Here is a 25,500-nt window from a genome sequence, read left to right as displayed (position 1 = left end):
ATAGTATTGACGTAACTGTCCGATTATCTTAGCTTGCCATCCTTAATAGACTTTCTCAACCCGTTGATATGGCTTTTAGTTAACTACAATGCGAGCAAGTGCCAATGGCAATCAGCAAAGCCAACACATACTGTCTCGCACCAAGAAATTAATCCAACTAGACCGAAAACCATGTCGGAAGTTCGCTTGGACGACTCCAACGCCATTGGCAAACATTTTTTTGCCTTTATCGAGCGTCCACATTCGAAGCTTAAATGGGATAAACAATGGTCGGCAAAGATGTAACGGAACCACATTGTGAAGCGAAAAACAATTCACTTAGCATTTTACAACAAACACCAAACTTATTTGCTTGTGCAGCGGGTTGACCACGTCCGGCAGACATCTCTGATCATTAGACGCGTCAATGTCAGCGACAGAACCAGCACAGACCACTTCAGACCTTAGTCAGGGACACAGTACATGAGTCGAGACATTGTTGTGCTCGCAAGGGGACTTTGTGCTGTCCTACCAATAAATTTGTCACTTGTTTGCGCAACTTCATCGGCAACTGACACATGGAGCGTATACGTAACATGGCAAGCATTTTAGCCAAAGTTGTGGACTTGTAACCACCCTGCACATCGTTCTATGCATATTTACACATTCTATCGATACAGGGTATAGGGAAATGCTGTTCCGGAAGTTGACACGACACCATGTTTATTCATTAGCAGCCATTGTGAATGGCTTGCATCCTGTCAGTGTCCACCAGAACTCTTCGCTCCGTCTTCGTCACGCCCCCTTTTCGACACTCTGCATTGTGTGCTGGCTTTCTCTGCAAGGCATCGTCTAACCTTAGCGCTTGACCTTAGGTGTGCTGTACCTCGCTTTGTGCCCCCCTTTCTCTCTCACCCCTCTGTGTTGTAGTGTCCGCTCACTGTCATTGTAGCCGCTGTCTGCAACGGATATGAGATGATAAGGTTACATGCAACATCATTTGTTTGCCTGACAAATGATGTGTTATTGTGATAGTGTTTCTAAAGCCAACGTCGGGCATGCAACTTTCGAGTGCCTCGAAAAGCGAGGGGCGTTGAGTTCAAGTGACGTGAGTCAAAAATTTAAATAATTCACACAACTCGAGTGTGTGTGTGAAGTGCTGCCGGTTGCTGCAGCGATTGTTGCAGCAAGTGATGGATGGCGATGCTGTTGCTTCAGACCTGAAAGGATTACAGCGATTACAAGATACTTTTCAAATGTATCTACATTTATTTTGACTTGAAGTTCGCTAACAGAGACATTGAATGTTCGTTAAATAACTTAATTTAATTAGATAAAATAACTATTTGATGGAATATCGAAAGTTGAAATTTAATGAATACAAGTAGAGAATATTTGTGAAAATTGAATGATTTATTAATATTATTATTTATATTTATTTATAAGTTATAAATTTTATTATTCATTATAAAAATTTCGAATTTAATGCTGTTTTGTGTGAAAATTTAACAATTTATTATTGTGACCAATTCAATTATTCTATTATAATTTAATCACGAACTTTATAGGGTGTCGTATGAATCACACAGTGTAAAATTTAAATTTAAACTCAAAAGCAAATAAAATTAAAAGATTGTACTCTTAAGCTTGGGTCATGCTTCGGAATGTGTGCAAAACCATAAGATGTACGAACACTCACTTTGCAACTCGTTACTTAATGCGCTCAACTACTGTGACGCATGACTGAAAGAGATGGAATTGAAGAAGAACTCTTGAACGGAAGTAACTGTCATAAAGAAGCAAAGGGAGGGAAGGGTGCACGTAGTTGAGTTTGTGTTGGAAATAACAAGACCATAAATTGACCTCTGGTAACCGCAGAGTTTGGCCCCCTTTTCTGCGCATGGCAATAAATATGCTAAAAATAGCAAAGCGAATTAAGTATAACCCAAGGAAATTTACTTATACCAGTATACGAATATTATTTAAGGCGCAGTCAATGCAATATCGCTGCAGTCGGTCTCAGCACGTTGCAAGCAGATAATGACCCGAGTGTAGACGCAGCCTCGCCAGAATTCAATTGAAATAGCTGCTGGGAAAAACTCCGGTGAAAGTTCATGCTGCCTTTTATTAAATGAAATAGCTGCAAGTTTGCAACTTTTCTGGGCAGCTAAAGGAGGGGGCAGCTGCAGGTTGTAGTTCATTTACATTTACGAGACTGGTTTTGTTGAAAGGTCTGCGGGTACAACATACCTCGAAAGAAGAAGAGGAGGCAGAGTGTGAGGCAGCACTGCGCCACTTTAATTGGATTTTATTGAACTTTGACTCTGACCCTCATAGTTGCTGCAACTGCAACAAGTTGTTGCTGATCGGACTGTCCGATAGGCGAGCGTGTTGCATATGCAGCAAACACAAGTACACTCAATTATGATCCGTTATGGATACTGTTCACTTTTCATAATGTGCTATGAGGGCGACCCGCGCTTCAATCAACTCAATTTGCCACTGCACAAAAGGTTTGCCGTATTGACTGTGCCACACACTTGATTTCTCACTTCTCAGCTGAGAATTAGACACTCGCCAAAGTTCAGTGCACTTGTTGGGGTCATTAAAGAATCGCTTGATTGCTTCGTAAACAAAAATTAATTAGAAAGTCATTAACAACTATTTGACCCCAGCCAAATCGAAACCTTCCTCCCAACAGACTTTGCTGTACGTGCTGACGCTTGTCGTTGGGCGTGGGAATGTAGCAAAAATATAATATGATGGCATAAGAAACAGAGATAGAAAGAGAGAAACACAAAACACATTTCCAGATTTACGACACTTGGATAATTGATGTAAAGTGAAAAGTTGTCTGTAAAATTCAATTACAATTGAGAGTTGGAAGTGACCGAAAGGTGGCTAAGCTTTGCTGCTTTGATTAAGCAATAAATCAGACTGCAAATGTAAGAAGTAACAACTGAAAATGTATTTTCAATTATTTACTCTTCGAATAAATGCAATGAAAATGCTTTGAGCAAAGAAAGTAATTAAATTCGATTGAAATCAGAGCATAGATTTAATTAAGATTGCACGAAATAAATGTGGAAATAAATAAATATTTAAATATGTTGAATTTCTTTGCACGCAATATTAGTCTATTGTTTTAATGTTGCTATTGGCTAAACTATAATTAAATATGTATGCGAGGCAGTTAAGTTGCAACAAGTATAAAGTGAATAAAATGAATATTTACACAACTATCGATTGTGTAATTGCTCGAGTGTGCTCCAGTTGAGAAAACTAGGTGTACAATCAATTCAATGATTCCATTCAATACTCGTAATTGTGGCCGACTGTAATCTGTATCCGCAGTCTATTGAGCCACTTTCAGGCCAGGCCTGATAAATGTTTTTTCAATTTGCAGTAGAAAACTTAATTGATAGTTGAGTCTGGAATTTGGTTGCTGGTTTTGCTCTGGCGTTTCCTCAATTATGGAATGCCAATTCCAGGCAAAAGCAAACGACAAGCCAACGACACGATATAGTGTCATAATTGAGCTTGAATATGAATTGAGTTGAGTTTTGCTCAATGACTTTAACAAAGTGTTTTTGCATTTGTTTTGTTGTTGATCATCAATTGAAATTGTGGGTGGCAACAGCAGTCAAAAGTGCATCTTGGGTTGGGCATTGTAATTGCTCTCTGCTATTAAAGGTGCCTGTAGGCAAACCTACTGGATCATTCACCAAGATTTATAATTGCTTATTGGATTTACAATAGTTGATAACAGGTGATGATGATGATGACGATGTCGTTGCCTGCAGTCGCCTTCTTACCACACCTACGCTAATCGCCCAAATATAGTTATCGATTGTTTATGCAACAGTTGCACAAGCCACTCAGCACAGTCCACAACCGTTGCCCCAAGCGAGCGACGGACTGTTGCTCAAGTGCCGTGCGGCATGTGCCGCAGTTTTTCTCTGATGTTTTGTCTGTGGCAGGCAAAATCAAAGAAAAGACGAAATTACAGTGTTGCTCGCTTGTTGCTCTCTTGGCTCAAACAGTTGTTAACTTAATTAAAGTGCACAGCGTAAAGGTAACAAGAGATAAGCACCAAAGCAGCACGTGGTCCAAGCTGAGGCGACTACTCAAAGTCCCCTTCGTTCCTAGGTTGAATATTTGACGAGGTTCTAAGTTAACAGTTAAAAGGGCACAAACACTTGGCTGAGTACGTGTGGATTTCATTTTACCTTTTTATCACACTTTTTACTTTTTGTCGTTTTTATGACATATGTACATGAAATTCATTTATATTCCCTGCGTATAATAACACTGTCTATATAGCATATGAAATAAAATCAAAAACCCAAAAAGAACTGAACGTTACTTATTTCCATTTTTAATTCGACAAATTCGTATGCTATAGTGTATAGAAACAATAGATCAATTATAAATGTGATATAATAACACCTTTTTAATCACGTTGTGACTTGTTCGTAAAACAAAAGCAAATCAGAAAATAATTGATGACAAAATCCGCTCACGCAATAATTCGCATTGCACGTGTTTTAATTAATCTTGTTAATTGTGTGTGTGGAAATATTTATTTGGGTACGGCGTACTTTGTTGTCAACTATTAGCAACTAAAATTAATATTTTCAGCAATTTTTTTTAAATATTTTAAATTCTGCAGCAAAATTTGCTTAAATTTTTGAACAAGTTTTAAATCACATTTGTTATTTCATGTACAGGCCTTGCGTCATCTTTAAGTCTTGTTTACTTTATTATAATTTCATTATTCAACACATCTTCTTTTAGCTTTCGTCGAATCTTTTTCTCTCACCTTTTGTGCTTTCATATCAATCAAAATATTTCTGTTCATATGTCACGATTTCTTTTACTCTCATCTATTTTTCTTTTTTGTTTACTTTTGAAACTTTTTCAACATTGTTTTTTTCTTTCGTCATCTGGAGGCCACTTCAGAGCATCGCAACTGTTTGGCCAGCTGAGCCCCAGCTTTACTGCCATACAATTCACACCATCTACCGTCTCCCTCCACTGTATTGTGTTACAGTAGCGTCCATTTGCATGTGCAGCCATTGCAGTTGCATTAATTAAGGCGTCTGGAGGACTCTGAAACACTCGTTAGCAACAGATTGAGCCAGGTGCAGCCCATTAAATCGTCTGCAGTTTGCACGTGACGCAATTGACAATGGAGTTCCTCCCTCAGGTTAAAGTACATACCCCTCCCCTTCCTCGATTAAACACACAGACTCTGTCCAATGTTGGTCATCTGTCTGGTTCTGTTGGCAAAACGTTGTCACTACACTCAATTAATTTAATGGATCAATCGATCGTTTTGTTTGACGACATGCGGTAGAAAGGGCACAAGAGTAGGAGCTAGGAAAAAGGCGATTGGTTGGCAGTCCAACCATTAAATTAACGAGTTGGAAGCCTAATTTGAAACGCTTTTGTGTGCCATTGTACTATTACCGATTCAATTCCCATCAATTACCACCTGAGGTGTTGCAGAGCTTTAAGTCAATGGAAAGTTAAATAATCTTTAATTAGTTTATGCTCCAGTATGAATATTGCATGAATTTAATCACCATATTCAAAATTCATTTATTTATCATTATGTTTACAATTTTCTATGCAAATCGCCATCACATAATTTGATAGTCCAAAACGTGCTTGCTTCCTGCCGCTAATGAGAAAAACGTTGACTCACATTTAATAGGCAAAACCGCTTAGTAATTTATACAGATTTGAAGATTTAAACAGGCATCGCATGCCATTGAGAAACATTCAATTAATAGAAAATTAAACAAACAAATGAGCGGATAATTAATTAATTCGTTAAGCCCAATAAATTTGTCATTAATTCCAATTCAAAATTAAATAAATATGCTAACAAAAAAATGCATATGGGCCACAAAGAGGGCCGCATTCGTTTCATAATTTGTTTTACTTTATTTGTAATTTAATTTTCCTCGCTTGGTAAAAAACGTTCACATGAAAGAAAAAATAAAATCGATGATTCCGTTTCAAAAAAATGTGCGCAATTAAATATTTAAATTGTAGTCGTTAGACGGCAACTTTTTGATGCCTTTGCATGTTTCTCATCAGCCGCAACTCAAACTTATTGAAGGTCAAAAAATGTTTCAATTGAATTACAAATGGAAAATATTATAGACATTACTAAACACAATGTTCAATTTAACTAATGGCAACTAGAAAAAAATGTATTTAAACATTTAATTTAGTTTTATAAATTTATAATAATATCTTTACAAGCTCACTGATAAACATTTTATAGAAGACAATATGTCCAATGTACAGCATGTTTAACATGACTCTTTAAGCTGAATTTAGAGCTATTGATTTGAGAAACGCAGTTCATTGAGAGACGTGCCTAAGACGTGACTTTCAAATATTTAAATGTATGTAAATGCCAATTCTGATAACCTTTGAAACCTGTTTGCCATACAAATGTTTGACAGTTTTATCTGATTCAATTGTTTACTTGTTCTCTGTACAATATTCACACAAATTTCTAGTCTTACTTCTACAACTTTGGGTATGGAGAACAAAAGCGATACTAAAGCAAAGGAAACGCCAGAGGGATATAAGGAAATTGACCATATCAAATATACTCCGACTAATAAAAGTCGCGAGACCGACGACGATGATTCGGAAAGTTCCGATTCGGGACGTTTGACTAATATACATCGAAATGTTAAAACCAGTGAGTTCCGATGATTCATTTATTCTACAAAATAATGTCAGCCAATTCCATATCCAGCTGAGAATCAGCCTCGTGGCATTTGGGAAACCATTTTTATAGCATTATCTTATGTCTTGGTGATCGTGTTTTTCCCAATATCCGTTTTCATGTGTCTCGTCATACTGCAGGAGTATCAACGTGCTGTGGTTTTAAGATTGGGTCGTCTGCGTCCGGGCGGACCCAAAGGTCCAGGTTTGATATTCATTGTGCCATGTGTGGATCAATACCAAAAGGTGGATTTGCGAACGACATCGTTGGATGTGCCGCCGCAGGATATACTGACAAAGGACTCGGTGACCGTCAGTGTTGACGCCGTGGTCTACTATAGAATCAGTAATCCGCTGGACGTGGCACTCCAGGTGATTGATCCCGCATATTGCTGCCAGTTGCTGGCCATGACAACATTGCGCAATGTCACCGGTCTGTATATGCTCATTGAACTGGTTTCCGCTAAGAAAACACTATCCAGGCAAATCAAAAACATGCTCGATTCCACTGGTGCAACAGATCCCTGGGGCATTCGCATTGAGCGAGTTGAAATGTAAGTTGCGATCCAATTAAAAACAACCTCGTTTAATCAGCAATGTAATAGCACCGATATTCTTATGCCCGAATCCCTGCAACGTGCCATGGCCGTGGAGCAGGAGGCAAGACGAGAGGCCATGGCCAAGGTTGCTGCTGCAAATGGCGAGCGGGATGCTGTGAAGGCTCTGAAGGAAGCAGCTGACATTATGGAATCGAATCCAATAGCATTACAAGTTATTATCGATTTAATATTAATTTTAATCCGTAACTAATTCCTAATTTCATTCCTACTTAGCTGCGTTACCTGCAAACCTTGAACACTATTTGCAATGACAAAACCGAAGCCATCGTCTTTCCACTGCCAATCGACATATTGCAAAAACTAATGAAATAATGAAACACATTTTGTTTTAAGATGTAAATTTTAAGTATTTTAACATCAATGTATGTCTATAATTGTCTTCATTGTTAATTTGATTTGCTTGACTATATTGTAATTGGGAGAATAACACAAATGTAGAAGCTGAAAAAAATTTGAAATATTTTGTACTGCGCATACAAAAAGCATTTTTTATCGTTACTTGCATCATTAAAATCAATTAAATCTGTTGTAATACGAATAACAATTAATTTTGAGCATTCAAATGCGCACTCGCTGCGATGTCGAAATGAATTTCATTTGATTGACACAAAAGATAAATGCCTCAAGAGGCAAGCGCATATGGGAACAATGCAGCCAGCAACTCGTGTGGCACATTTCTGCACAAGGCCAAAACAAGACACAAATAGGGGATTTCAGGGGACGGAGACTGAAGTGTTCTTGAACCTCTGTGTGTGCACTTGCAGCAGAAACACATGAACGTCACATACACATATCGCATATTTCATTATAATGGCATTTTAATTATGCACAAAAAGATGGCAAAAGCACTTAAAACCTCTTGAGTAAATTAATTAAGTTCAATAATTCAATAGGCGATTTTTCCATTAAAAGCAAATTTCAGTATGAAAACAATGTGTAGCTTTTATTTTAAAATTTTTTTATTCCAATTTTAGTTTTATTTTCATATATGGAATATATCGAATACATTGACCCCACTTTGCAGCATGCTGTGGCGACTGCGAAGTTACTCAACTAAATTGGTCATGGGCCGTTTGACTTTGAGATCCACAGTTGCCACATGTTCCAGCAAAAGAACTACGTCATCGGGCCCCAGCAGAAATAAAAACTCACAACTGAAACCGGTATTCATAGAGGGTCCAATGACAACACCACGTGCTCTTCCCATTTGCCGCCAAAAACAAAAGCCAACACAGAACTGAACTCGTTTATTTTTTTGGCGCTTCCACAGTGAAAACAATGAAACGCCAAAACATATAGTGAAGTTATAAATTTGCCAGCTAACTGAGTTATGAAGTGCATATAGCCCTTTCCTAAGCAGAGTATTGTTTTGAATTCAATGTTCATTGCCATGTTTCAATTTGACTGCCTCAAATAATTAATAGGCAGCAGTGTTCTAAGCTGCGTTACAAATATATCTCTATCTGTATCCATACCCATGTATTTGTGTAGCTGAATATTTAATTTATGAGCCCACTCTCAAGGTGACTGTGACTGTGACGTAATACCCAAAAGCTGGCAGTGCGCCGTTACTACTCTCAGTACTCAATCGGTGTGATTGCCATCAAAGTTAATCAATTTTCAGATTTATCTCGTTGTTGTCAGAGCTGCCAGCAAACAGCCGGTTAGCGAGCTCATTGTCACAGATATTTTTTTGTAATTTTGACTTGTTGCTTGCGCTTCGAGTATCTAAATTAGAATCACAATCAGATTCGCATATGTCAGCATTAAAAAGCATAATACATATCACAAATCATTTTGACACCCAACAAACTGAAGCTGAATACAAAAAGTACTTCAATGCTGCTTCACAGATCTCAAAAAGCTACACTCGCAATAAAATTGCGCGTCTGAGTCATAAAAATAGACAAAATGTAATTTTGTTAGATTTTTAAAAAAAATTGCAGAACCAGTTACACACTATTGTTATTTGAGTATTTGTTGTTCCAGTGTAAAGCATAGTTTTGAGCTTCCAACGGTTTTTTGTTTTCTTATTTTGTAGCGTGATCATGTCTCATTATTTCAAAAGCCGACAACACATCACACAACTTTTTCAGGCTTTATGCAATTAATTTTTATTATATCAGCTGCCGTTTATTTTGCCATTGCAAATTTAATGGAATATTGTTGCAGATAAGAATTCTTTGACGTTAATTAGATTTCATTCTTTATAAATACAACCCGTATAAAGATTAAAATATTCAAAATGAATTCGCACATTAAATTTATTTTTAATTGAATTATTTTTCTTAATATTTTTAACTTCTAACAATACTTAACAATTAACAAGTAAGAAAGCTACAGTCGTAAGATCCCGTTAACCATCTGACAGAAAGGTCATCCCATTTTTAACATTAATATACCGAAAAAATATGTTTGGTATATCAATATATTACCACTTTTAAAATACACCATTGATTACTATTATATGTCGATAACATAAATACAAATACAATAAGTATTAGAATATTCATCAATATCACGTGGTATGTTTGTACAAATATTCAAAAAATACTTAGACACTGTTGATTTCTTGCAGTAGAGTTGATTAAAGAGTCGACTTAGGCAGAAACCCCATGGGACTTTCAAGTTCCCTTACAAATTTAATGTACAGCCAACAGATGTGGGATTGGATTACACTCTAAGCACAAAACTTGTGGAACGGAGCGAATGCTGGTGGTAATTGCAACTTTAAACAATGTTTTTAAAGAGGCAGCAGGCTTTATCGGTTTGATGCATGATAAATCATGACTTGATTGTGGTTTGCTGTTGGCCAGGTTAAGCTAACTGTACATCAAAGTTATGGTTACGCTTGTGTGGTGGTTAACTGCAGCTGAGCTGACTCGCTGAGGGTTGTTTGCCGGTCATGCGATGACAACATTTCAACGCCGGCTCCATTAGCACCTCATTGACAGGCAAGACAACTCGCATCTAGTTACGCACCGCTAACGCTACTGTTACTGCCACCTAATGTTGGAGATGGAGATGCAGATGCAGCTGCATTGTGGGCACTTAATATGCTTGGATATCACATTGAAACTAGATTACACATTGATGATGTGCTCCAGTAAATGCTGCTGTTTACTGCATATCGCGTGCCGCACTTATTATGTATCTTCAAGATACATTTATGCATGTATCTTGTGGTTGCCTTCATGGCCTATAAGCAGAACCTTCCTCACATCTGAAGTTGATATTGCTTCAGCATAAGTAAATATCATCATAGAGTGTTTGCCTTAGCTTTCAATGACGACTTTTTGACAGGCCATCAATAAACAGCACTACATCTCTCATACCTGACTCCATGTCAATGTTGTGTGTACATCAAATGAAATTTGTAAACATTATAGCGCCAAAGTGCATAATTCATCGTCTGGATTGAAGTGCCTTACAACACATATGAATCTTCAAATTTCACTGATAAACTGTATAGCCGAGAGTATCTCATTATCATCGTCTTCATCATCAACTACCAGTACTTTTCCGTTTGACACCCATATAAGATATGTTGACAAAGCTCTCTTGTGCCCCACACTCGATGGTGTTGATGGTTCTGAAGTATTAACTCAACTTTTTTGCGTTTACTGTCAGCTCGAATTGCCCAGTTAAATGACTAAAAAATGTCCTCAAGCTAAACTCGACACATTTGTCATTCGATCCTTTGGACAGCCCTAAGTTCAGCTCGGTCGAATCCTCCCCAAAAACACGTTTAAACTGCGCCGTAATTAACTGGCAATTTGCATTTTAACGAAGCCTTGTTATACCGTAGCGCAGTTAAGCCATATTAAGTATAGCTCATTCTTCAGTATGGTAAATCGATTAATCTGTTCGCAAAGTCATTACAGGGCATTTCAGATTCCATCATTCCCAATAAAAGTGTTAGCTTAGCCTCAAAGCTTTTGTCTTTCGTACTTTTTTATACCCGCTATTTTTAGGTTAGAAGGGTATTATAACTTTGTGTCTGGAGCAAATGAATACAACAAAGGACAGGATGCATCTCGCACACCATTAAGTAACCAAGAAATAATTTTATCTGACATAAAACAGCTACTGGTATTGTGACTTCATTGTTTTGGTTGATAATCAGGTATATTTTGTACTCCATGGTATATTTGGAATGTAGGAGTGTATCGATATAACATATTTTTGTATATTTAAGTATTGCTTTTGGTATATTTTATTGAATATGGATAGCAGGTATTTCAAAGTCGAGCACACGCGACAGTAACTTGTTTACATTTCGTCAGGCCGCATTGTTGTTATAAATTTGTGAATGGCGATTGTTTGCTGTTTACTTTGTCTAATTTGTTATTGTTCCCTTTTTTGCAGTGTTTCGTTCCCCTCGCTGTTCCCATCTTACTTGGGTCTAAGACATCACAGTCTCCAGCTTTCTTATCGCGTATATAAGTCAATTTTTTTGGCAACGGTCGGAGTGGAAATGTGGGACGGTGCTTTGCAGTCAAGTCAGGCTATTTAATTTGTTATAATAAAAACGAATTTCTATTTTAGATTGTCTATTAGTGTGTGTGGCCCACAAGCTAACTTGTCATTTGTTCTACTCGTATGCGTTCAGTGTCACTTTCAATTTCTAGCAATTTAAATCGCGTTTTCAGATATTTTTGCTGCGGCTCTGGCTTGCGACATGGATCCGCCGAATGAGGTCAGCATTGGACGAGGGAGCTATTAAAAAAAGGCTGCTATCGCCCCTACACTGTCTGAAGCGAGACATATTCGCTATAGCAATGCGTTTATGCGTTTTATCAGCTTAAGGAATGAATTAGTTATGTCGAAATGACCATCTGAGACAACGGACAACGCCCGAGTGACCAGTTTTGTTGGCGCCACTCACACAATCAGCATAAATTTTCACAAAAAATGCAAATTACTGGAGTCTGTTGACTGAAAACGAATAAATAAAGCAACTTGCATCACGACATGACTCTAGGAATTCTCTCTCGTCGTTTCTCTACCAATTTTTATACATTTATATAAGAATTTATGTATATGTTGACTACGCATTGAATATAAAGTACTGGACATTTCAGATCTTTAAATCCTCAATTTCTATTAGCCATTTCAGACAGCAGTAAATCGCTTATATATTCACAATTTCCTGTTCTTCAAAGCAAACAAATAAACGAACAATCGGTCAACTTTATTTGTATAAGAATAAAAAAAGCAAGCCAATGTCTTTTGCCTTTAATTCACAATATTCGCCAATATCATGGGAAATTAAACAAAATTGTTAAATTACTTTTAAATTCATTTTCTGAATTATTATTAAACACGCGGAACAAATTTCTTCTTTAATTTAAATTCATTTTCAACTATGTTTCTATTCGCGATTTAAAATTAAAGTGTTTTTAAATTCTACACCATATTCGCAAATTTAAATGAAGGGAATCATATCATATTATAACCATTTTTTAATTTGCTAGTATATGGTTATTGTTCTGGAAGAATGGAAAACGCAGGAAATAACATAGCTAAATTAAAATAGGAATATCGTATTTCAGACAAGTTTATTACACTACACACATTTGTAATGACAATGCTCTCGAGGCCTTGACCAGATACATGAGTTTCAAATGAGAATAAGCACAAAACAAAATACATTACAAAAGAATGTTAATGATGCCGACTGAAAACTGTGAAATCATTTCGAGTAATTGTAAAAACTGAAGAATGTGGCCAGGAATTAGCATGCAGCAATGTGATGATAATGAACAGTCCGTAAAGTGGATAAAGATGAGTCTAATACGCCGTAAACGCAGTTGAGAAATGCAACAAACGGCCGGCAGGTGGCGTTGCTGCTTGTGGCACGCCCCAATTAATTGGCGATGACATGCACGCTGCCGTTTGCTGTTGCAATTACGAAAAATGTCAGCCAAAGCAATTATATAATTGAGTTGGACTGAGGCAAACAGTCATAGTCACAGTCACTGCATTTGCTAATTGAGGTTGAAAGCGGGCACAGGCCAGGAACATATCCATGATCATCTCGTGATATCATGCAGAGGCCAATAAGTATCTATCTAACATATGTTTGAATGTGTGTATACGCGTTTGCTCCGTCTGCTCACACTTGACATTAAATGGAATTAAATTGCAGCCATAATGATTTGCTCCACATCTACATCTGAAGCTGATGACATCGTTTGACAACATTGACACGCATCTTGACAAAACGCATCCAATAGATGTTTTACCCAGATAAATTATGTAATGTTGGCCACAGCGAGCACCTAATGGCCCGGAACTGCACCCGCCGCGTTCTCCCAGTGGAGTGTGTTCCTCAGCCATTGTCTTAATGATGCGATGCGAGTGTGTGGGTGAGCTTCAAAGCACATGATATGTCGCATTAAACGCGATAAGCGGCATCGCAAGACTGGAGTATGCACTTCAAATTCGAGTTCCCTTTCTAACGAGTGCCACGCACTTCTTGCTACTTGCTCTTGCTGTGCCGCACGGCAGTGGGTAAGTGGGTTAAGTGGGTAAAGTTAGTCAAGTGCACATATAATTATAGTTTAATTTTGAAATACATGGCATGGGGACGGTTTCTCGATATCTGCATACATAGTTAGTTAACGATAGAACTAATTTATCGATTAAATGAAAACGGTTTGGCTGTCTCAACATATTAAACAAACAGAAAGAATCACACTGTGGTATCAGCTGTTTTGGCTTTGTTTACCATTTGATAATGTCGGTTAAAAATGATTACTATGTATATCCACTTTGATGTTATGTCAAAAATAGTTGATCAAATAAAAAGTGATGCAGTGGCATGGAAGACTAAAACGCAGGAGTTCGCAAACGACACGTCCATTTTCTTCTTGATTTGATAATAACTGACATCAGATCAGATAAAAAGTAGGCCGCTAATTACAAGTTAACGAAGAGAAGCGCTGCTTGGAAACGGTTCACTAGAGATTTAATTACTTTATTATTTTATCGATTACAATTAATTCATTTACATTTTATACTCTTTTATAGCCTATTGCCAAAATTAAATTCAATTACAAGTGGCTGATGGCTGATATCATAAATTCCTTGCTTTAGTACTTGCAAACATTTCATTCAATTGTGCTAACCTTGCCGGCCAATTTCTTTGGAATCTCTCCAGAGACTGTCCCATTTTGCAAGCCGTTCTCAATGGGCTCGTAAATTTTATGTGTCCATCAAATTGTTCAGAATTCGTGACAAGCAGCAAAAAACATGCGAGTATATAAATATATGTTGTGTATATACAAACAAAAAATTTCCCGTAAATTTGAATGAATAAATGCAAAGCGTCGCCACATTGAAATTAATCACAGGCAGCAGCTGTCGACAATTTGGTGGTTCGTTTGCTCTCCGCACTTGTCACTTTCCCCCCCTTCAAACAGTCCAACAGCCATCCACAAGTTCAGTTGCAAAGCCTGTCTCTGGGCTATTTATTTAAGCAATTGGATTTATGTTCACGCGAGAAACAATAACAAAAACAAATTGCTATAAATAAGAGCAATAAAAGCAGCAAAATGTGTGGAAAAAGCAAAAATAACAAACGCACAAAGCATGCAAATTTACCTATGAAAAAGCGAACAAAAGTCCAAAAACAAAATGCAAAATACTGCAACTAAAAGCGTAAAAAGTGTTGGGCGACAAATAAACAAACAAGCAAGCAAGCAAACAAACAAACTAACAGGCAGTCAGACAGAGAGACGGACCGACAGTTTAGAAAGAAAGAGAGACAGACACTCATAAAATCGCAGACAAGGTAAATAAAAGCGCAGAAAACCCCTCAAACGACCCCATCATCATCAACATCTCCAACAGCAACAGCAACAGCAACAATAGCAACAGCAACGATAACAGTCTCGTGTGATCTCAGCGCTTGGATAAGACCCGCTGCGGGTACCGGCCCCTAAGCTACCGCTGTCTCCGTTAGCAACACCAGTTTGACATGCACACGAAGTCGGTTGTAGTTCAAGGTGCGCCTACAAACGGTTAAGAGACAGCTACAGCTACATCTACAGCGACAGCGACAGCGACAGCGACAACAATGCGGGCACAGTGAGGCTTCACTAGAAAGCACTTAAGTACTGCGGAAATGCAAATCCAAATGGAGTGGATAAGGAGTCTTCTATTGATACAGCATAGCAAACTGGTTGAAGAATGTGTCAGACAAGTGTAGTCAGCTTTTATGTTTCAGTTCTATATCTGTCGAAGTTTATAAACTATATTTAACTATTTTTATAGTCGGTTGTCAATTTTTATATTACTAAGAATACCTGTTTTTAGTTAACGTTCTAGAAAACTTTGTTTTATTGGCTCATGAAATTTTAGTAGCTATTCTGGGTAAAAATGTGGGGATCCTAGAAAGTTACTGTTTATCTGTTATTTTAAAATGTAGATATTAAATCAGAATTGAAAAAAGCTACAGTCGAGTGTGTTCCACTTGAAAATAACCACTGTTCAATAAAAGGAAAACAATGTGAATACATCGTTAAAATATAGTCAAAAGCTGTGCTTAGTTTAGACAATTTGTTTAAAAGGAAATATTGATAAATATCATATAAAAATATATTGATGAACTTCTCACGCTGTCGTTGATATTGCCAAGGCAAACACCACTGTAGATGCTTACTTTCTTTTGAGTGGGGACAATCAGAAGTAGAAGGCATTTTGTGCTTGCATTGTAAATTGACAATGATTGCCCACAATTTGCTCAACACAAAACGAGCTACACAACAGCAGATGCAGATACAGATAGAAATGCAGATGCAGATGCAGATATATATAGACATGCCCGTTGTAGACACTCTGAGACTTGACTGTCCGGATCTGTCTTGACTGTCTGTTTCATAATTCATGCTACTTAAGTTGTCGCACGGTCAACTTTACACGCTCCGAGGGCCGCAAATAATCGCGGAAATTCGCAAAGGATAGACGGGTCGGATAGATGGAACAGGGAGAACAAGCCTTGACGATTCTCTGGCATCTTCTCACTGAATTTATATGCAGCCTCAATGATTATTCAATTAAGATTGATGGTAATGAAGTCGTTTGAAACGCGTCGCTAATTGACAGACCAAGTGATGTAAGTCCCAGCAAATATAACTGAAAAAGTTGGAGTGCGTCTGCGTAACCGTTGAAAACTTCAATTATTTGTATCTAAATTTCTAAACATGGCACCGCATTTCAGGTGAGTTGCGTAAAAGGTGCGACTGAAACTGATGGCATCAATTTGTGGCAGTTGATTGAGTTGTTAGTTGGGTTTCGTTTAAGGAAACACATAGAAACTACCTAACATAGAAACACACTCTTAACTCAAAACGAAACTGTGAAAGTCTCCTATCCATTTATAAGTAAGTCTATCATATTTTATGGCGAAAATAAAATGTATATAATATTTTGTATACTTACGACTCGATTGTCCAAATTGCAAATGCAATTAATCTGCAAATAAAAAAAAGTAAATGATCATTAATAATATGTTAAATCAGGAGCTTGAAATAACAAACATGAAAACCCCATTAGAGAATTCTCTTCCATAAAATACTCAAAATCCCCAGCCCATGGAGCCAAAGCAACATTGTAATCTATCAGTTGAGCCGACATTATCGGTGTAAATCTCACGAGCTTGATGCGATTATGGGTCATAGTTTTGAGGTATGAGACTAGAGAGGAGGTGGGATTTTTAGATGGCAGATAGAACATTATGCTTTTACCGTTAGGCCACGACTTTAGCCAGACTAATTGCAATGCCGCCGCCAACAAGCAACATTTTGGAGTCGCTCGCTCTACCTCTGTGTGGCATATGTGCTTGACTGTTGTGTTGTGTTGCTTTTGCTATTGCTTTGGCTTTTGATATGGTGAAACCCGTTTGCGATTGCTGCGCGCGCGGTGGCAAGTCTAGGAAAGCGACTGCACGTGGCTTTTGTACCGGGGCCAAGACACATTAAAGAGCGCTAGAACAAAAGAAGCCGCCAGCAGGAAATTGGAGCTAACCGACGAAAAGCAATCGGGGCAACGGAGGCCGGGCTGGAGAAAGGTTCGCGAGTCGCGTTTGCTAAGATGCAACTTCAACAGTACGTGGCGTGCCCCCGTGATGTGAGGCAGCAACGTTAAGTATCTAATCGGATCAAGTCAGTAAACACAGACCAGAAGCCAATCATAATTGAAGTCAAGAAATTCAATTGGATTGCCCGAGAAGCTACAATTACATTGGCTTTGAAATTGGCATTGAAACACAATAGTGGATACCTCAATACCTTCTCTTCATAAGGCATCATTCAATAAAACCAAGAACATTTGCCCCTGCTCATGCTATTTTTGCTCGAATTTCTGCTTTGCAAATGGTGTACAAATACCCGTACGTACAACAATTTTTAGTAAATTATTAATTGGTATGCAATTATCAATAAGAAGTCGATAATAATAAACAATTTATGTTGATGTTTCATGCAGTAACTATACCCTACACACATTAAAAATGCACGTAAGTGCTTGTAAAAATAAATTGACCAAACGATTAAAAATGGTTTATTGCTTCTTATTCATTCGACCTCTTTCTTTTTATTTTGTTAGCTTTGCTTTTACGATATCAATTAAACTACCTTGATTACATTGTATGTTGAAAACAATGTAGTAAGTAATTGCGTACGACAAAATTCAAATGTTTCAATAGGCTTTTCAGACATTGAAACAATGTACGTACAATAATTGGAACACACCTTTTTGTCGCTAATTAACGACTCTGGTCATAAAATGACATAAAACATATTTACTAATTAATTATGGAAATGCGAAATGTCTCTTTTATGAGCGAAGTCCATAAAATTTTATAGCGTTGCAGGTGAATGAAGACACCACGAGACCGTTAACCGTTAGACGACCACAAGTTTACAGGCTTACAAAATGCCACCTGGGGACTCGTGTCAGCCATTAAGGTGTGAAAAGTTCATAACTTTTGCGACATTGATTGACATACTGAGAGACTGACTAGAACTGTGCATAATATTGTGATATCCATTAATAATAATATTTCCAATTTGTTGACACGCCTCAAAAAGCAATAAAGATGGTTACGATGTTTACATATGTATATCGATTATGTCACGAGGGAATGAAGTACTTATTAATTACTTTCTTATTTACGTAACTGAGTGTAGTTGGCTCATCTCCTACACAAGATGTTGTAGATGTATCTTTGAAATTTGTCTGGCTGTTTGATTGCTTGGCGTCATACTTTTTGCTTGCACTGTGGCAACGGAAGTTCATTATTAGGTTGCCCCCGTCAGCACAACAAACAAACGGCATTTTAATTGAGATGACACTAGCCCAAGTGCGTATGTGAGTGTGTGTGAAGTGTGCTCTGCTTGTGATTGTCTGTGTTTGTTGTTTGTCTTGCTATTTTGTGGTATTTATGCCAACTGACCGAGAATCACTTGCCTCACAATTCAGAGCTATCAGCAAATGCCCGAAACATGAGCTCACATTGTTTGTTTGTGGATGCTAGTTGTACTCGCCCCTTTTATGGGGGCGGGGCAAGAGGCAGAGCTATGCAAAATGACAAGGCGTCAAGAGTGGATTAAGATTTGTTGTGGTTTTGCTCGAGATTTTCGAATTGTTGTGGTTAGCTCATGAGCCTCAAATTTAGAGAATGGAATTGCAAATTCCATGTCCCACAGACTGCAGATGACAGATGATAGCAAGTAGGAAGATTCATTGCAATTGAAGTGCTGTAAGGCCTGAAACGTTTGTCCTAAGCTTATGTAAGCCTCTTGTGGCTAAGTTAGTGGGTAGTCTTAGGTTATAGAGAAACACTTAAGTTTCAATTTAAATGTCGATGAAATCCAGAAATATTTAAAAAGCAATAGTGAAATTAAATTTGATATAATTTGCAGTTTAAATCCTTTTTTTGAAACTTGTATTTTTTGGGACAGAAAATACAATTTAAATTTCTTTTTATGTATGTATATTTGCCAACATTTGTTGTTATATGTGAGTCATTAATATAAATTAGCAAGGAAGTTTTATATTATTAGTAGATTGAACAATTGTTGCAAGTTAATATCAGAGAACTTTAAGGAGAATTATAATCATAGGGATAAAGAATTATTCCAATATGAAAAACTCAGTTAAAATCAAAACATTATGTTTTTGCAATATGAATAGTTAAGCTTAAAGGATTATTATTTGGGAAATGCTTTCAGCTATTATTAGCAGATATACATTACTGAGCTTCCCCTCATATTATCAATTAATACTTCCAATTGTTAACCATACCGTATTCGATTTTCGTATATTGCTTTTGCCATAAGAGCATTATTGTCGAGTTGCGGTTGCCACAAGTTACCCACCACAAAATTAATGAGCTGCCTAACTGTCGCCAGTCAACCACATATATAAATCAATATTACACACGCATACACTCAACGCACACACACTCGCAATTATAGTGACCCAGCCCATTTTCCATTGGCCACAAGAAAATTATAGGACTCCAGCTGCCGGGTCAGGTCCAATTATGAATACTTATAGAGGTTCAATTCTACGTTAAAAGAGAAATTGTTTGTGCCATAGAGCGCAACAATTGTTGGCCAACCGCATGGAAAATTGGCTTAAGAACCTGTCTAGGGGCTGACTGTGGGCTTGCTCCTAAAGGAAATGAAAAAGAGGAGTAGGAGGAACTGGAGTTGGGAAACCTGCACATTTAATTTGCGGCGACAAGAAGTCCGAATGCCAGCAGGATTCACTTTACAAGCAGCCACCATGTCAAGTGCCAGGTCAGCAACAAAAAAAAAAAGGAAAATAGAAATAACAACATGACATGACATGGACATGGACATGGCGCTAACATTGGAGAGTCCATTTTAGAGCCCATTCAAACTGCGTAGAATGAGTGTTGCAACAATTCGCATTCGAGTTGCCAAGAGTCCGACTATTGATTTTCCCCCCACAACAATTGTTCATTGCTGCTCTGTACATTGAGTTTGATCTAGCTAAACATAAATGGGACTATTGGTTGTTAAAGGGTGTTACATGTTATCAGAAAACCACTCGAACGCGCTGCTTAACGTTGTATCCGCTTATCAGCAGCAGCCAAGGCAGCAGCTGCAAAGCATCTCCAGGTTTTCACTCCCTGTGCTCACCTTGGCCCTGGCCATAGCTCTCTCTCGCTTTTTTTGCTGGAGCATTCATAAAAGCCATTTGGCGGCAGCAATTGCAGTCGTCTGCGGTCTCTGCGAAAATGCAATTCAGCATAAGAGCAAGTCGGGGGGCAGATTGGGGGAGTACGATTATTCTGCTGGGGGGAGGCATATCGAATTCAGTGCCTCCGGGCTGAAATTGTGGGTGAGTCTCGCTATGAGTTGGCAACAGCTGTGCATACACACACCTTGATGTTGGATTTTAAAATGTTTCCTGGGCCATATCGGGCTGGGCCTGGGCCTGGGTCTGGGTCTGGTTCAGGTCTGGTCTGGCCTGCGTTTGCTTTTTCTTTTGTATACTTTAAATTTAGCGTGAACTTTACAAGCTTCTGCCGCTGCCTCAACTTCATCTTCTATTTGTTGTCGTTCTGCATTCTGTGCGCCAGGATTTGTCGAAGGAAAGTGAAAAATCTCAAGTTCGTATGCTCGTCTTTTGTATTATGGCTTTTCGGATTTGCCGCAGTTGCTTGCTCGAAATAATCGCAGTGCAAGTTGAATGTGCCACAAAGTGGTGGAGTTACAAAAAATATGGTGCGGTGAAGACGTTATTGAAATGGTTTTTAGGGTTGGGTTCTACATATGATAAATCTTAAATCTTTTCTTACTTGAACTCTATATGAAAAGCAATACGTTTGCATTTTAAATTTAAAAAAAAATTATTTTACACAATTGAAGATAAAAAAAAAAAAGATTTTTATTGTTAGGGAGAAAAAAGTCGTAAATAAGATTTCGATTTCGAGGGTATCAATATTGAGTTTGGGTTTAACATGATAATCTTTGAAAATTTAAACAAGTAAGAAAATTACAGTCGAGTGTGCTCGACTGTTATGTACTCGATAACCAATTTCAATAAAACCATATTATAAAAATAAACCGAATAAATACTTAAATAAACTGAAGGCTATATTTGGTATTACTATATAAATTTACCATAAAGTTCATTTTTATCTAATTGCAACTAAATTTTCAGGAATCATAAATACTGTATTTATTATTATTGAGATCTAGGTCTTCATAGGGACTAGGCTATATCGTCCCTTTTACTCTATGGGTTCCAGGTATAAATAGAAAAATAAGACCTCAATCACAGGAAGTAATACGATTATTCAATAAGTTTACGTCCATATATCTATTTAGAATCTCGCTGGGGAGAAAAGATTACCACCCACTTGAAGTTTTCTGCCAAGTCAACAATAACATCGTCATCTTGCTTTTACAATATACCCATAACAAGCAATTATTTCCATTTGAGTTACGCTTTTCTCAACTCGTAAAGCTAAACTGTTTACGCTTCTTCAACTCGAAGGGGAACAACAACAATTTCAAAGGCACGTCAAACAACACTTAAAGCTCTCAAGAGTTAGAGAGTGTCGAGTATGTTAATTGCAAGAATGCAAGCGATGTGACCTCCTGTCCAAAAAGGTCCCTAAAAAACCTAAAGGTATGAGGGAAGCTCGCACGCAAACCCGCCCCCAACAAAAGAAACGCAGCCAATAACCAAACGAGCATAATAATAATAATAAAGGTAAAGTAAAAACAAAACCCAATGTGGGTAATTTTCACAATTTATTACAACAAAAAAAAGCGAACTCAGTGAAACAAAGCAAAAGCAATAGAAGACAAAGGCATAATGCGGGGTGGTTTTCATTAGCCGGGAACAGGACACCGCAGGACAGCGGGGGACAACGCATTTTATATTTGAAAACGAGACTCGTGACGGTGTCGAGCGATTTCACGCAAAATAACAATTTCGTCGCCGACTTTCGAGTGTAGAAATTAATTTTATGCGCCTGTTGTTTGTTTGTTTATAGAACGTGAAGTAATTGCTGACGGGCGCCGCTTGGGTTATCGCAACAGGATCAGGATCAGGACCCGGACACACTGCAGTGTGGCGTCGTGTGGCAACGCGTGCGGTTTCTGCTTTTCGGATTTTCATTGCAAATGGCGCCTGCGGCGTGCAACTGTGTATCCTGGGAAATCGCTGCCAAAAAGTCAACAAACCAGCAAAACAGATTCTGACAGCGGATGATGCTACTGGGTGGCCCCTTCCCTTTCAGCAAATACTCAGCCCACCTCTGACTTCTAACATCCAACTGTTTCTTGAATTGCTGCTTTCTTTTTTTGGCACTTTTCTGATCCGGAAATTTCATAATTTCACAAGAGCAGGAAATGCAGTTCAAAAAGATGAAGACATTACGTTGAACTCGTTGAAAAGCCAAGCGGAAGCTTGGCAATTGACAATTTAAGAGTGAAATGCTACTCAATGGGTGAAATGAGTGAACAAGAGTGTGGAGAATTTTTGAAAGAGTTCATGAAAAGCATCATTAAATTAGTGTGTTAAATATGAGAGGTATTTCAAGCTAAGAATCAATCAATATTTCCTGTTTAATATGATAGTTTTTTTGGTAAATGTGAAAATTATTTAAAGTTTATAATCAATCAATATTTCGTGGTTTTTAACATAGATTTACTTGCAAAGAATTTGGTAAATATAAGAAATATTTAAAGTTAATAATAAATCAATAATTTGTGTATATTAACATAGATTTACTTGCCAAGAATGGGCTGAACATGGGAAATATTACAAATTCATCAATGATATAAATCTCGTTTTGGATAACCCACAAGACTTGTCTCAAACGCACTCAAAGGGCATGCCCATTATCTTGGACACGACTGTTCGCCTTGGCGTTGAGCTAGAGGCAAAATTCCACTCAACTCGCACTCGACGCAACTGAAAACGTGTGAAGGGACTCATGAAAAGGACTTTGCCTCCCCCCAAAATGGAAACAAAACGAGGAAAACTGTGCGAATGGGCGAACACAACAGAGAGGCCGAAAGCAGCGAAATGCGCACAAAGCGTAATAGAGAATGAAATAGAAAATAAATAATAAAATATAAGCGCATGCCGTATGCCGTATGCTGCATGCCTCATGCCGCATGCCACCGCCACCGCCACTGCCGCAAGCCGATGCCAACCCCCGAGTCTACGAATGTAAATGGGATGAGCGGATGGATGAGTGCGAGAGAGAGTAAGCGCGTTGACGTTGTCCTCGGCTGCTGCCCGACAGTCCTTGTTGTCTGTCCAAAAAATAGAAGCAACGATTTCTGCGAGTGGCAACAAGCAACAAAACAGGATCACGAATAGCAAGGGGAAGGGGAAGGGCAAAGGGAACGATGCGAGCGGCAGGCAGAGTGGAGGATTTGGCAACGGCATGAGGAGGAATGTGTAAATGCTGTAAGCGAGAGGCCAGACACCAAGCCAGCCGAAGCCGAAAAGCAGTGTAAACCACCCCTCGACGCAGCAAGGACAATGCCACTAGAAGTTGAAGAAGAAGAAGCAGCCACAGCCACAGCAACAGCAACAGCAGCTGCTGTCGCCAGTTGTTAGTTTGCTTGCAGGCATTTTTTGCGTACTTGTCTCGACGCGTCATCCTCGGTACCGTCGTCTGAATCTCCGTCAGAGGGCCAAGCTCACGCGCGCCCATTCCAATGCAGGTCCTGGAAGTGAACTCACTCACACAAACACTGACTCAGGCACATACACACACACATACACACACACACACAAGAGTGGCTGCTGTGTAAGGCAATTCGTGATTCATTCTTGGGGATTTCGCTCCAGTTTGTGAGACATCAAGAAGGAATTCAACACAGACACAAAAACAAACCCGTTCAAATTCAAACCAAAATCAAATACATTAGTGGCAACTAATGAGGTTACCAATTCTTGGTCAACCGACTTAGTCTACAGCTAAGCCATCATAATTATCATTATGATTTGGCTAAAAGCAAAAACTTTGTGGCCATTTATCATCCACACAATCAGAGCGCCCAAGGGACGATAATATCACAAGATTAATAACATAGCCGCATGCTAATAAACTCTATCAAAATGAAATGATATAAAATGAATAAATCTACAGTCTGCGAATTAAATTGCTATCAAAATTTTTTATTTACATTAAAAGCAATAATTTAATGGAGTTAATTTTGAATATACAATTAAGGTTTAGGTTTTCCATGCACTCCATTTTTTATTTGGTGTTTGTTATAAATTTTCTATTCACTTTGAGATTTATTCTCATTATCATACGTCTTCCTATGACTCTTAGTTTCCTACTTTGACGTCGACCTTTATCCATTTTGAATGAATACAGAACAATTTTGCACATTGACTGATAAAAAAGCATAGCTCTCTCCTAATCAACAGCAACGTGGTGAACAATTTTACTGAGTGATATCATCAAATTCAAGATGTTTTATTATGTTAATATGGTCAAGACCTTGGGCCTTGTCTATTTCGTCATCGGCCCGGCAAACTAATGCTGTTCTCATGAGTCACTCATTGATTTTCTCATACGGCTTAGCTTTACACATTTAAGGAATTTGATGTAAGTTCACATATTTCACTATTTTAGCTATTATGATTTTTTTACCTGATTATTTTTGTTATAGACTTATTTTACAATTCGTTTTGATATGCACAGGAGTTCGGCTTTATACTTTCCTAAAGTAGACAGCTTTTAAGTAACATAGCTAATAAGAATTAACTAAAGTACAGATTCGTATACTTAGATATTTACATATAAGAAGTTTCATACTAAGAAGTGATACTTTTCATAGTTTTTATATCAACTTGTCAACTTGTTCTATATTTGATTATCGCTCCACCAGTTCATTAAACCTATTGTTTTTGATCCACACTCACTTTGGGGCAAAGAAACTACATCAACGCCCTCGAGGTTGACCTTTGACAACTAAAAGCATGCTCACATGTCAAACTTACATCAAATCGATTTGATTTCGAACGACACCACACGCAAAAAAAAAAGCCAACTTGGTCAGGACACTTCGTTGTCTCTGAAGGTCCTTAAACCCATTTGCCGAACTTAAATGTACATTTCCGTTTG

The 25,500-nt window shown here is 38.0% G+C and overlaps 2 protein-coding genes and 1 long non-coding RNA gene across 3 annotated transcripts in view; 1 reads left to right on the top strand and 2 right to left on the bottom strand.

Annotated features, from left to right (window-relative positions):
* Positions 1–25,500, bottom strand: part of LOC133846436 (protein unzipped) — a 31,857-nt gene that overhangs the window by 2,338 nt on the left and 4,019 nt on the right. Inside the window, exon 3 of the mRNA XM_062281418.1 lies at positions 16,800–16,832. The gene's annotated coding sequence lies outside the window, so the exon portion shown is untranslated. The remainder of the gene's footprint in view (positions 1–16,799; positions 16,833–25,500) is intronic.
* Positions 6,451–7,747, top strand: LOC133844348 (band 7 protein AGAP004871). Its single transcript, XM_062278290.1, has 4 exons — positions 6,451–6,706; positions 6,764–7,286; positions 7,338–7,503; positions 7,566–7,747. The coding sequence occupies exons 1-4, from the start codon at positions 6,541–6,543 to the stop codon at positions 7,662–7,664; spliced, it is 954 nt and encodes a 317-aa protein (XP_062134274.1). The 5' UTR covers positions 6,451–6,540; the 3' UTR covers positions 7,665–7,747.
* Positions 19,602–21,308, bottom strand: LOC133843097 (uncharacterized). Its single transcript, XR_009894472.1, has 3 exons — positions 21,193–21,308; positions 20,776–21,057; positions 19,602–20,720 (listed from the first exon to the last, which is right to left on the bottom strand). It is a non-coding gene; the product is annotated as an uncharacterized LOC133843097 (long non-coding RNA).

Source organism: Drosophila sulfurigaster, chromosome 3 (genome assembly GCF_023558435.1).
Source record: "Drosophila sulfurigaster albostrigata strain 15112-1811.04 chromosome 3, ASM2355843v2, whole genome shotgun sequence".
Lineage (NCBI taxonomy): Eukaryota > Metazoa > Arthropoda > Insecta > Diptera > Drosophilidae > Drosophila > Drosophila sulfurigaster.
The sequence above is the reverse complement of the archived record's forward strand: the minus strand, read 5'-3'. Positions and strand labels throughout refer to the sequence as shown.

Bases quoted from the DNA above. Each gene is read 5' to 3' on its own strand.
- LOC133844348 (XM_062278290.1), top strand. From the start codon at position 6,541: ATGGAGAACAAAAGCGATACTAAAGCAAAGGAAACGCCAGAGGGATAT. The intron at 6,707-6,763 runs GTGAGTTCCGAT...TTCCATATCCAG, and splicing joins ACATCGAAATGTTAAAACCA to CTGAGAATCAGCCTCGTGGC. The intron at 7,287-7,337 runs GTAAGTTGCGAT...GCAATGTAATAG, and splicing joins CGCATTGAGCGAGTTGAAAT to CACCGATATTCTTATGCCCG.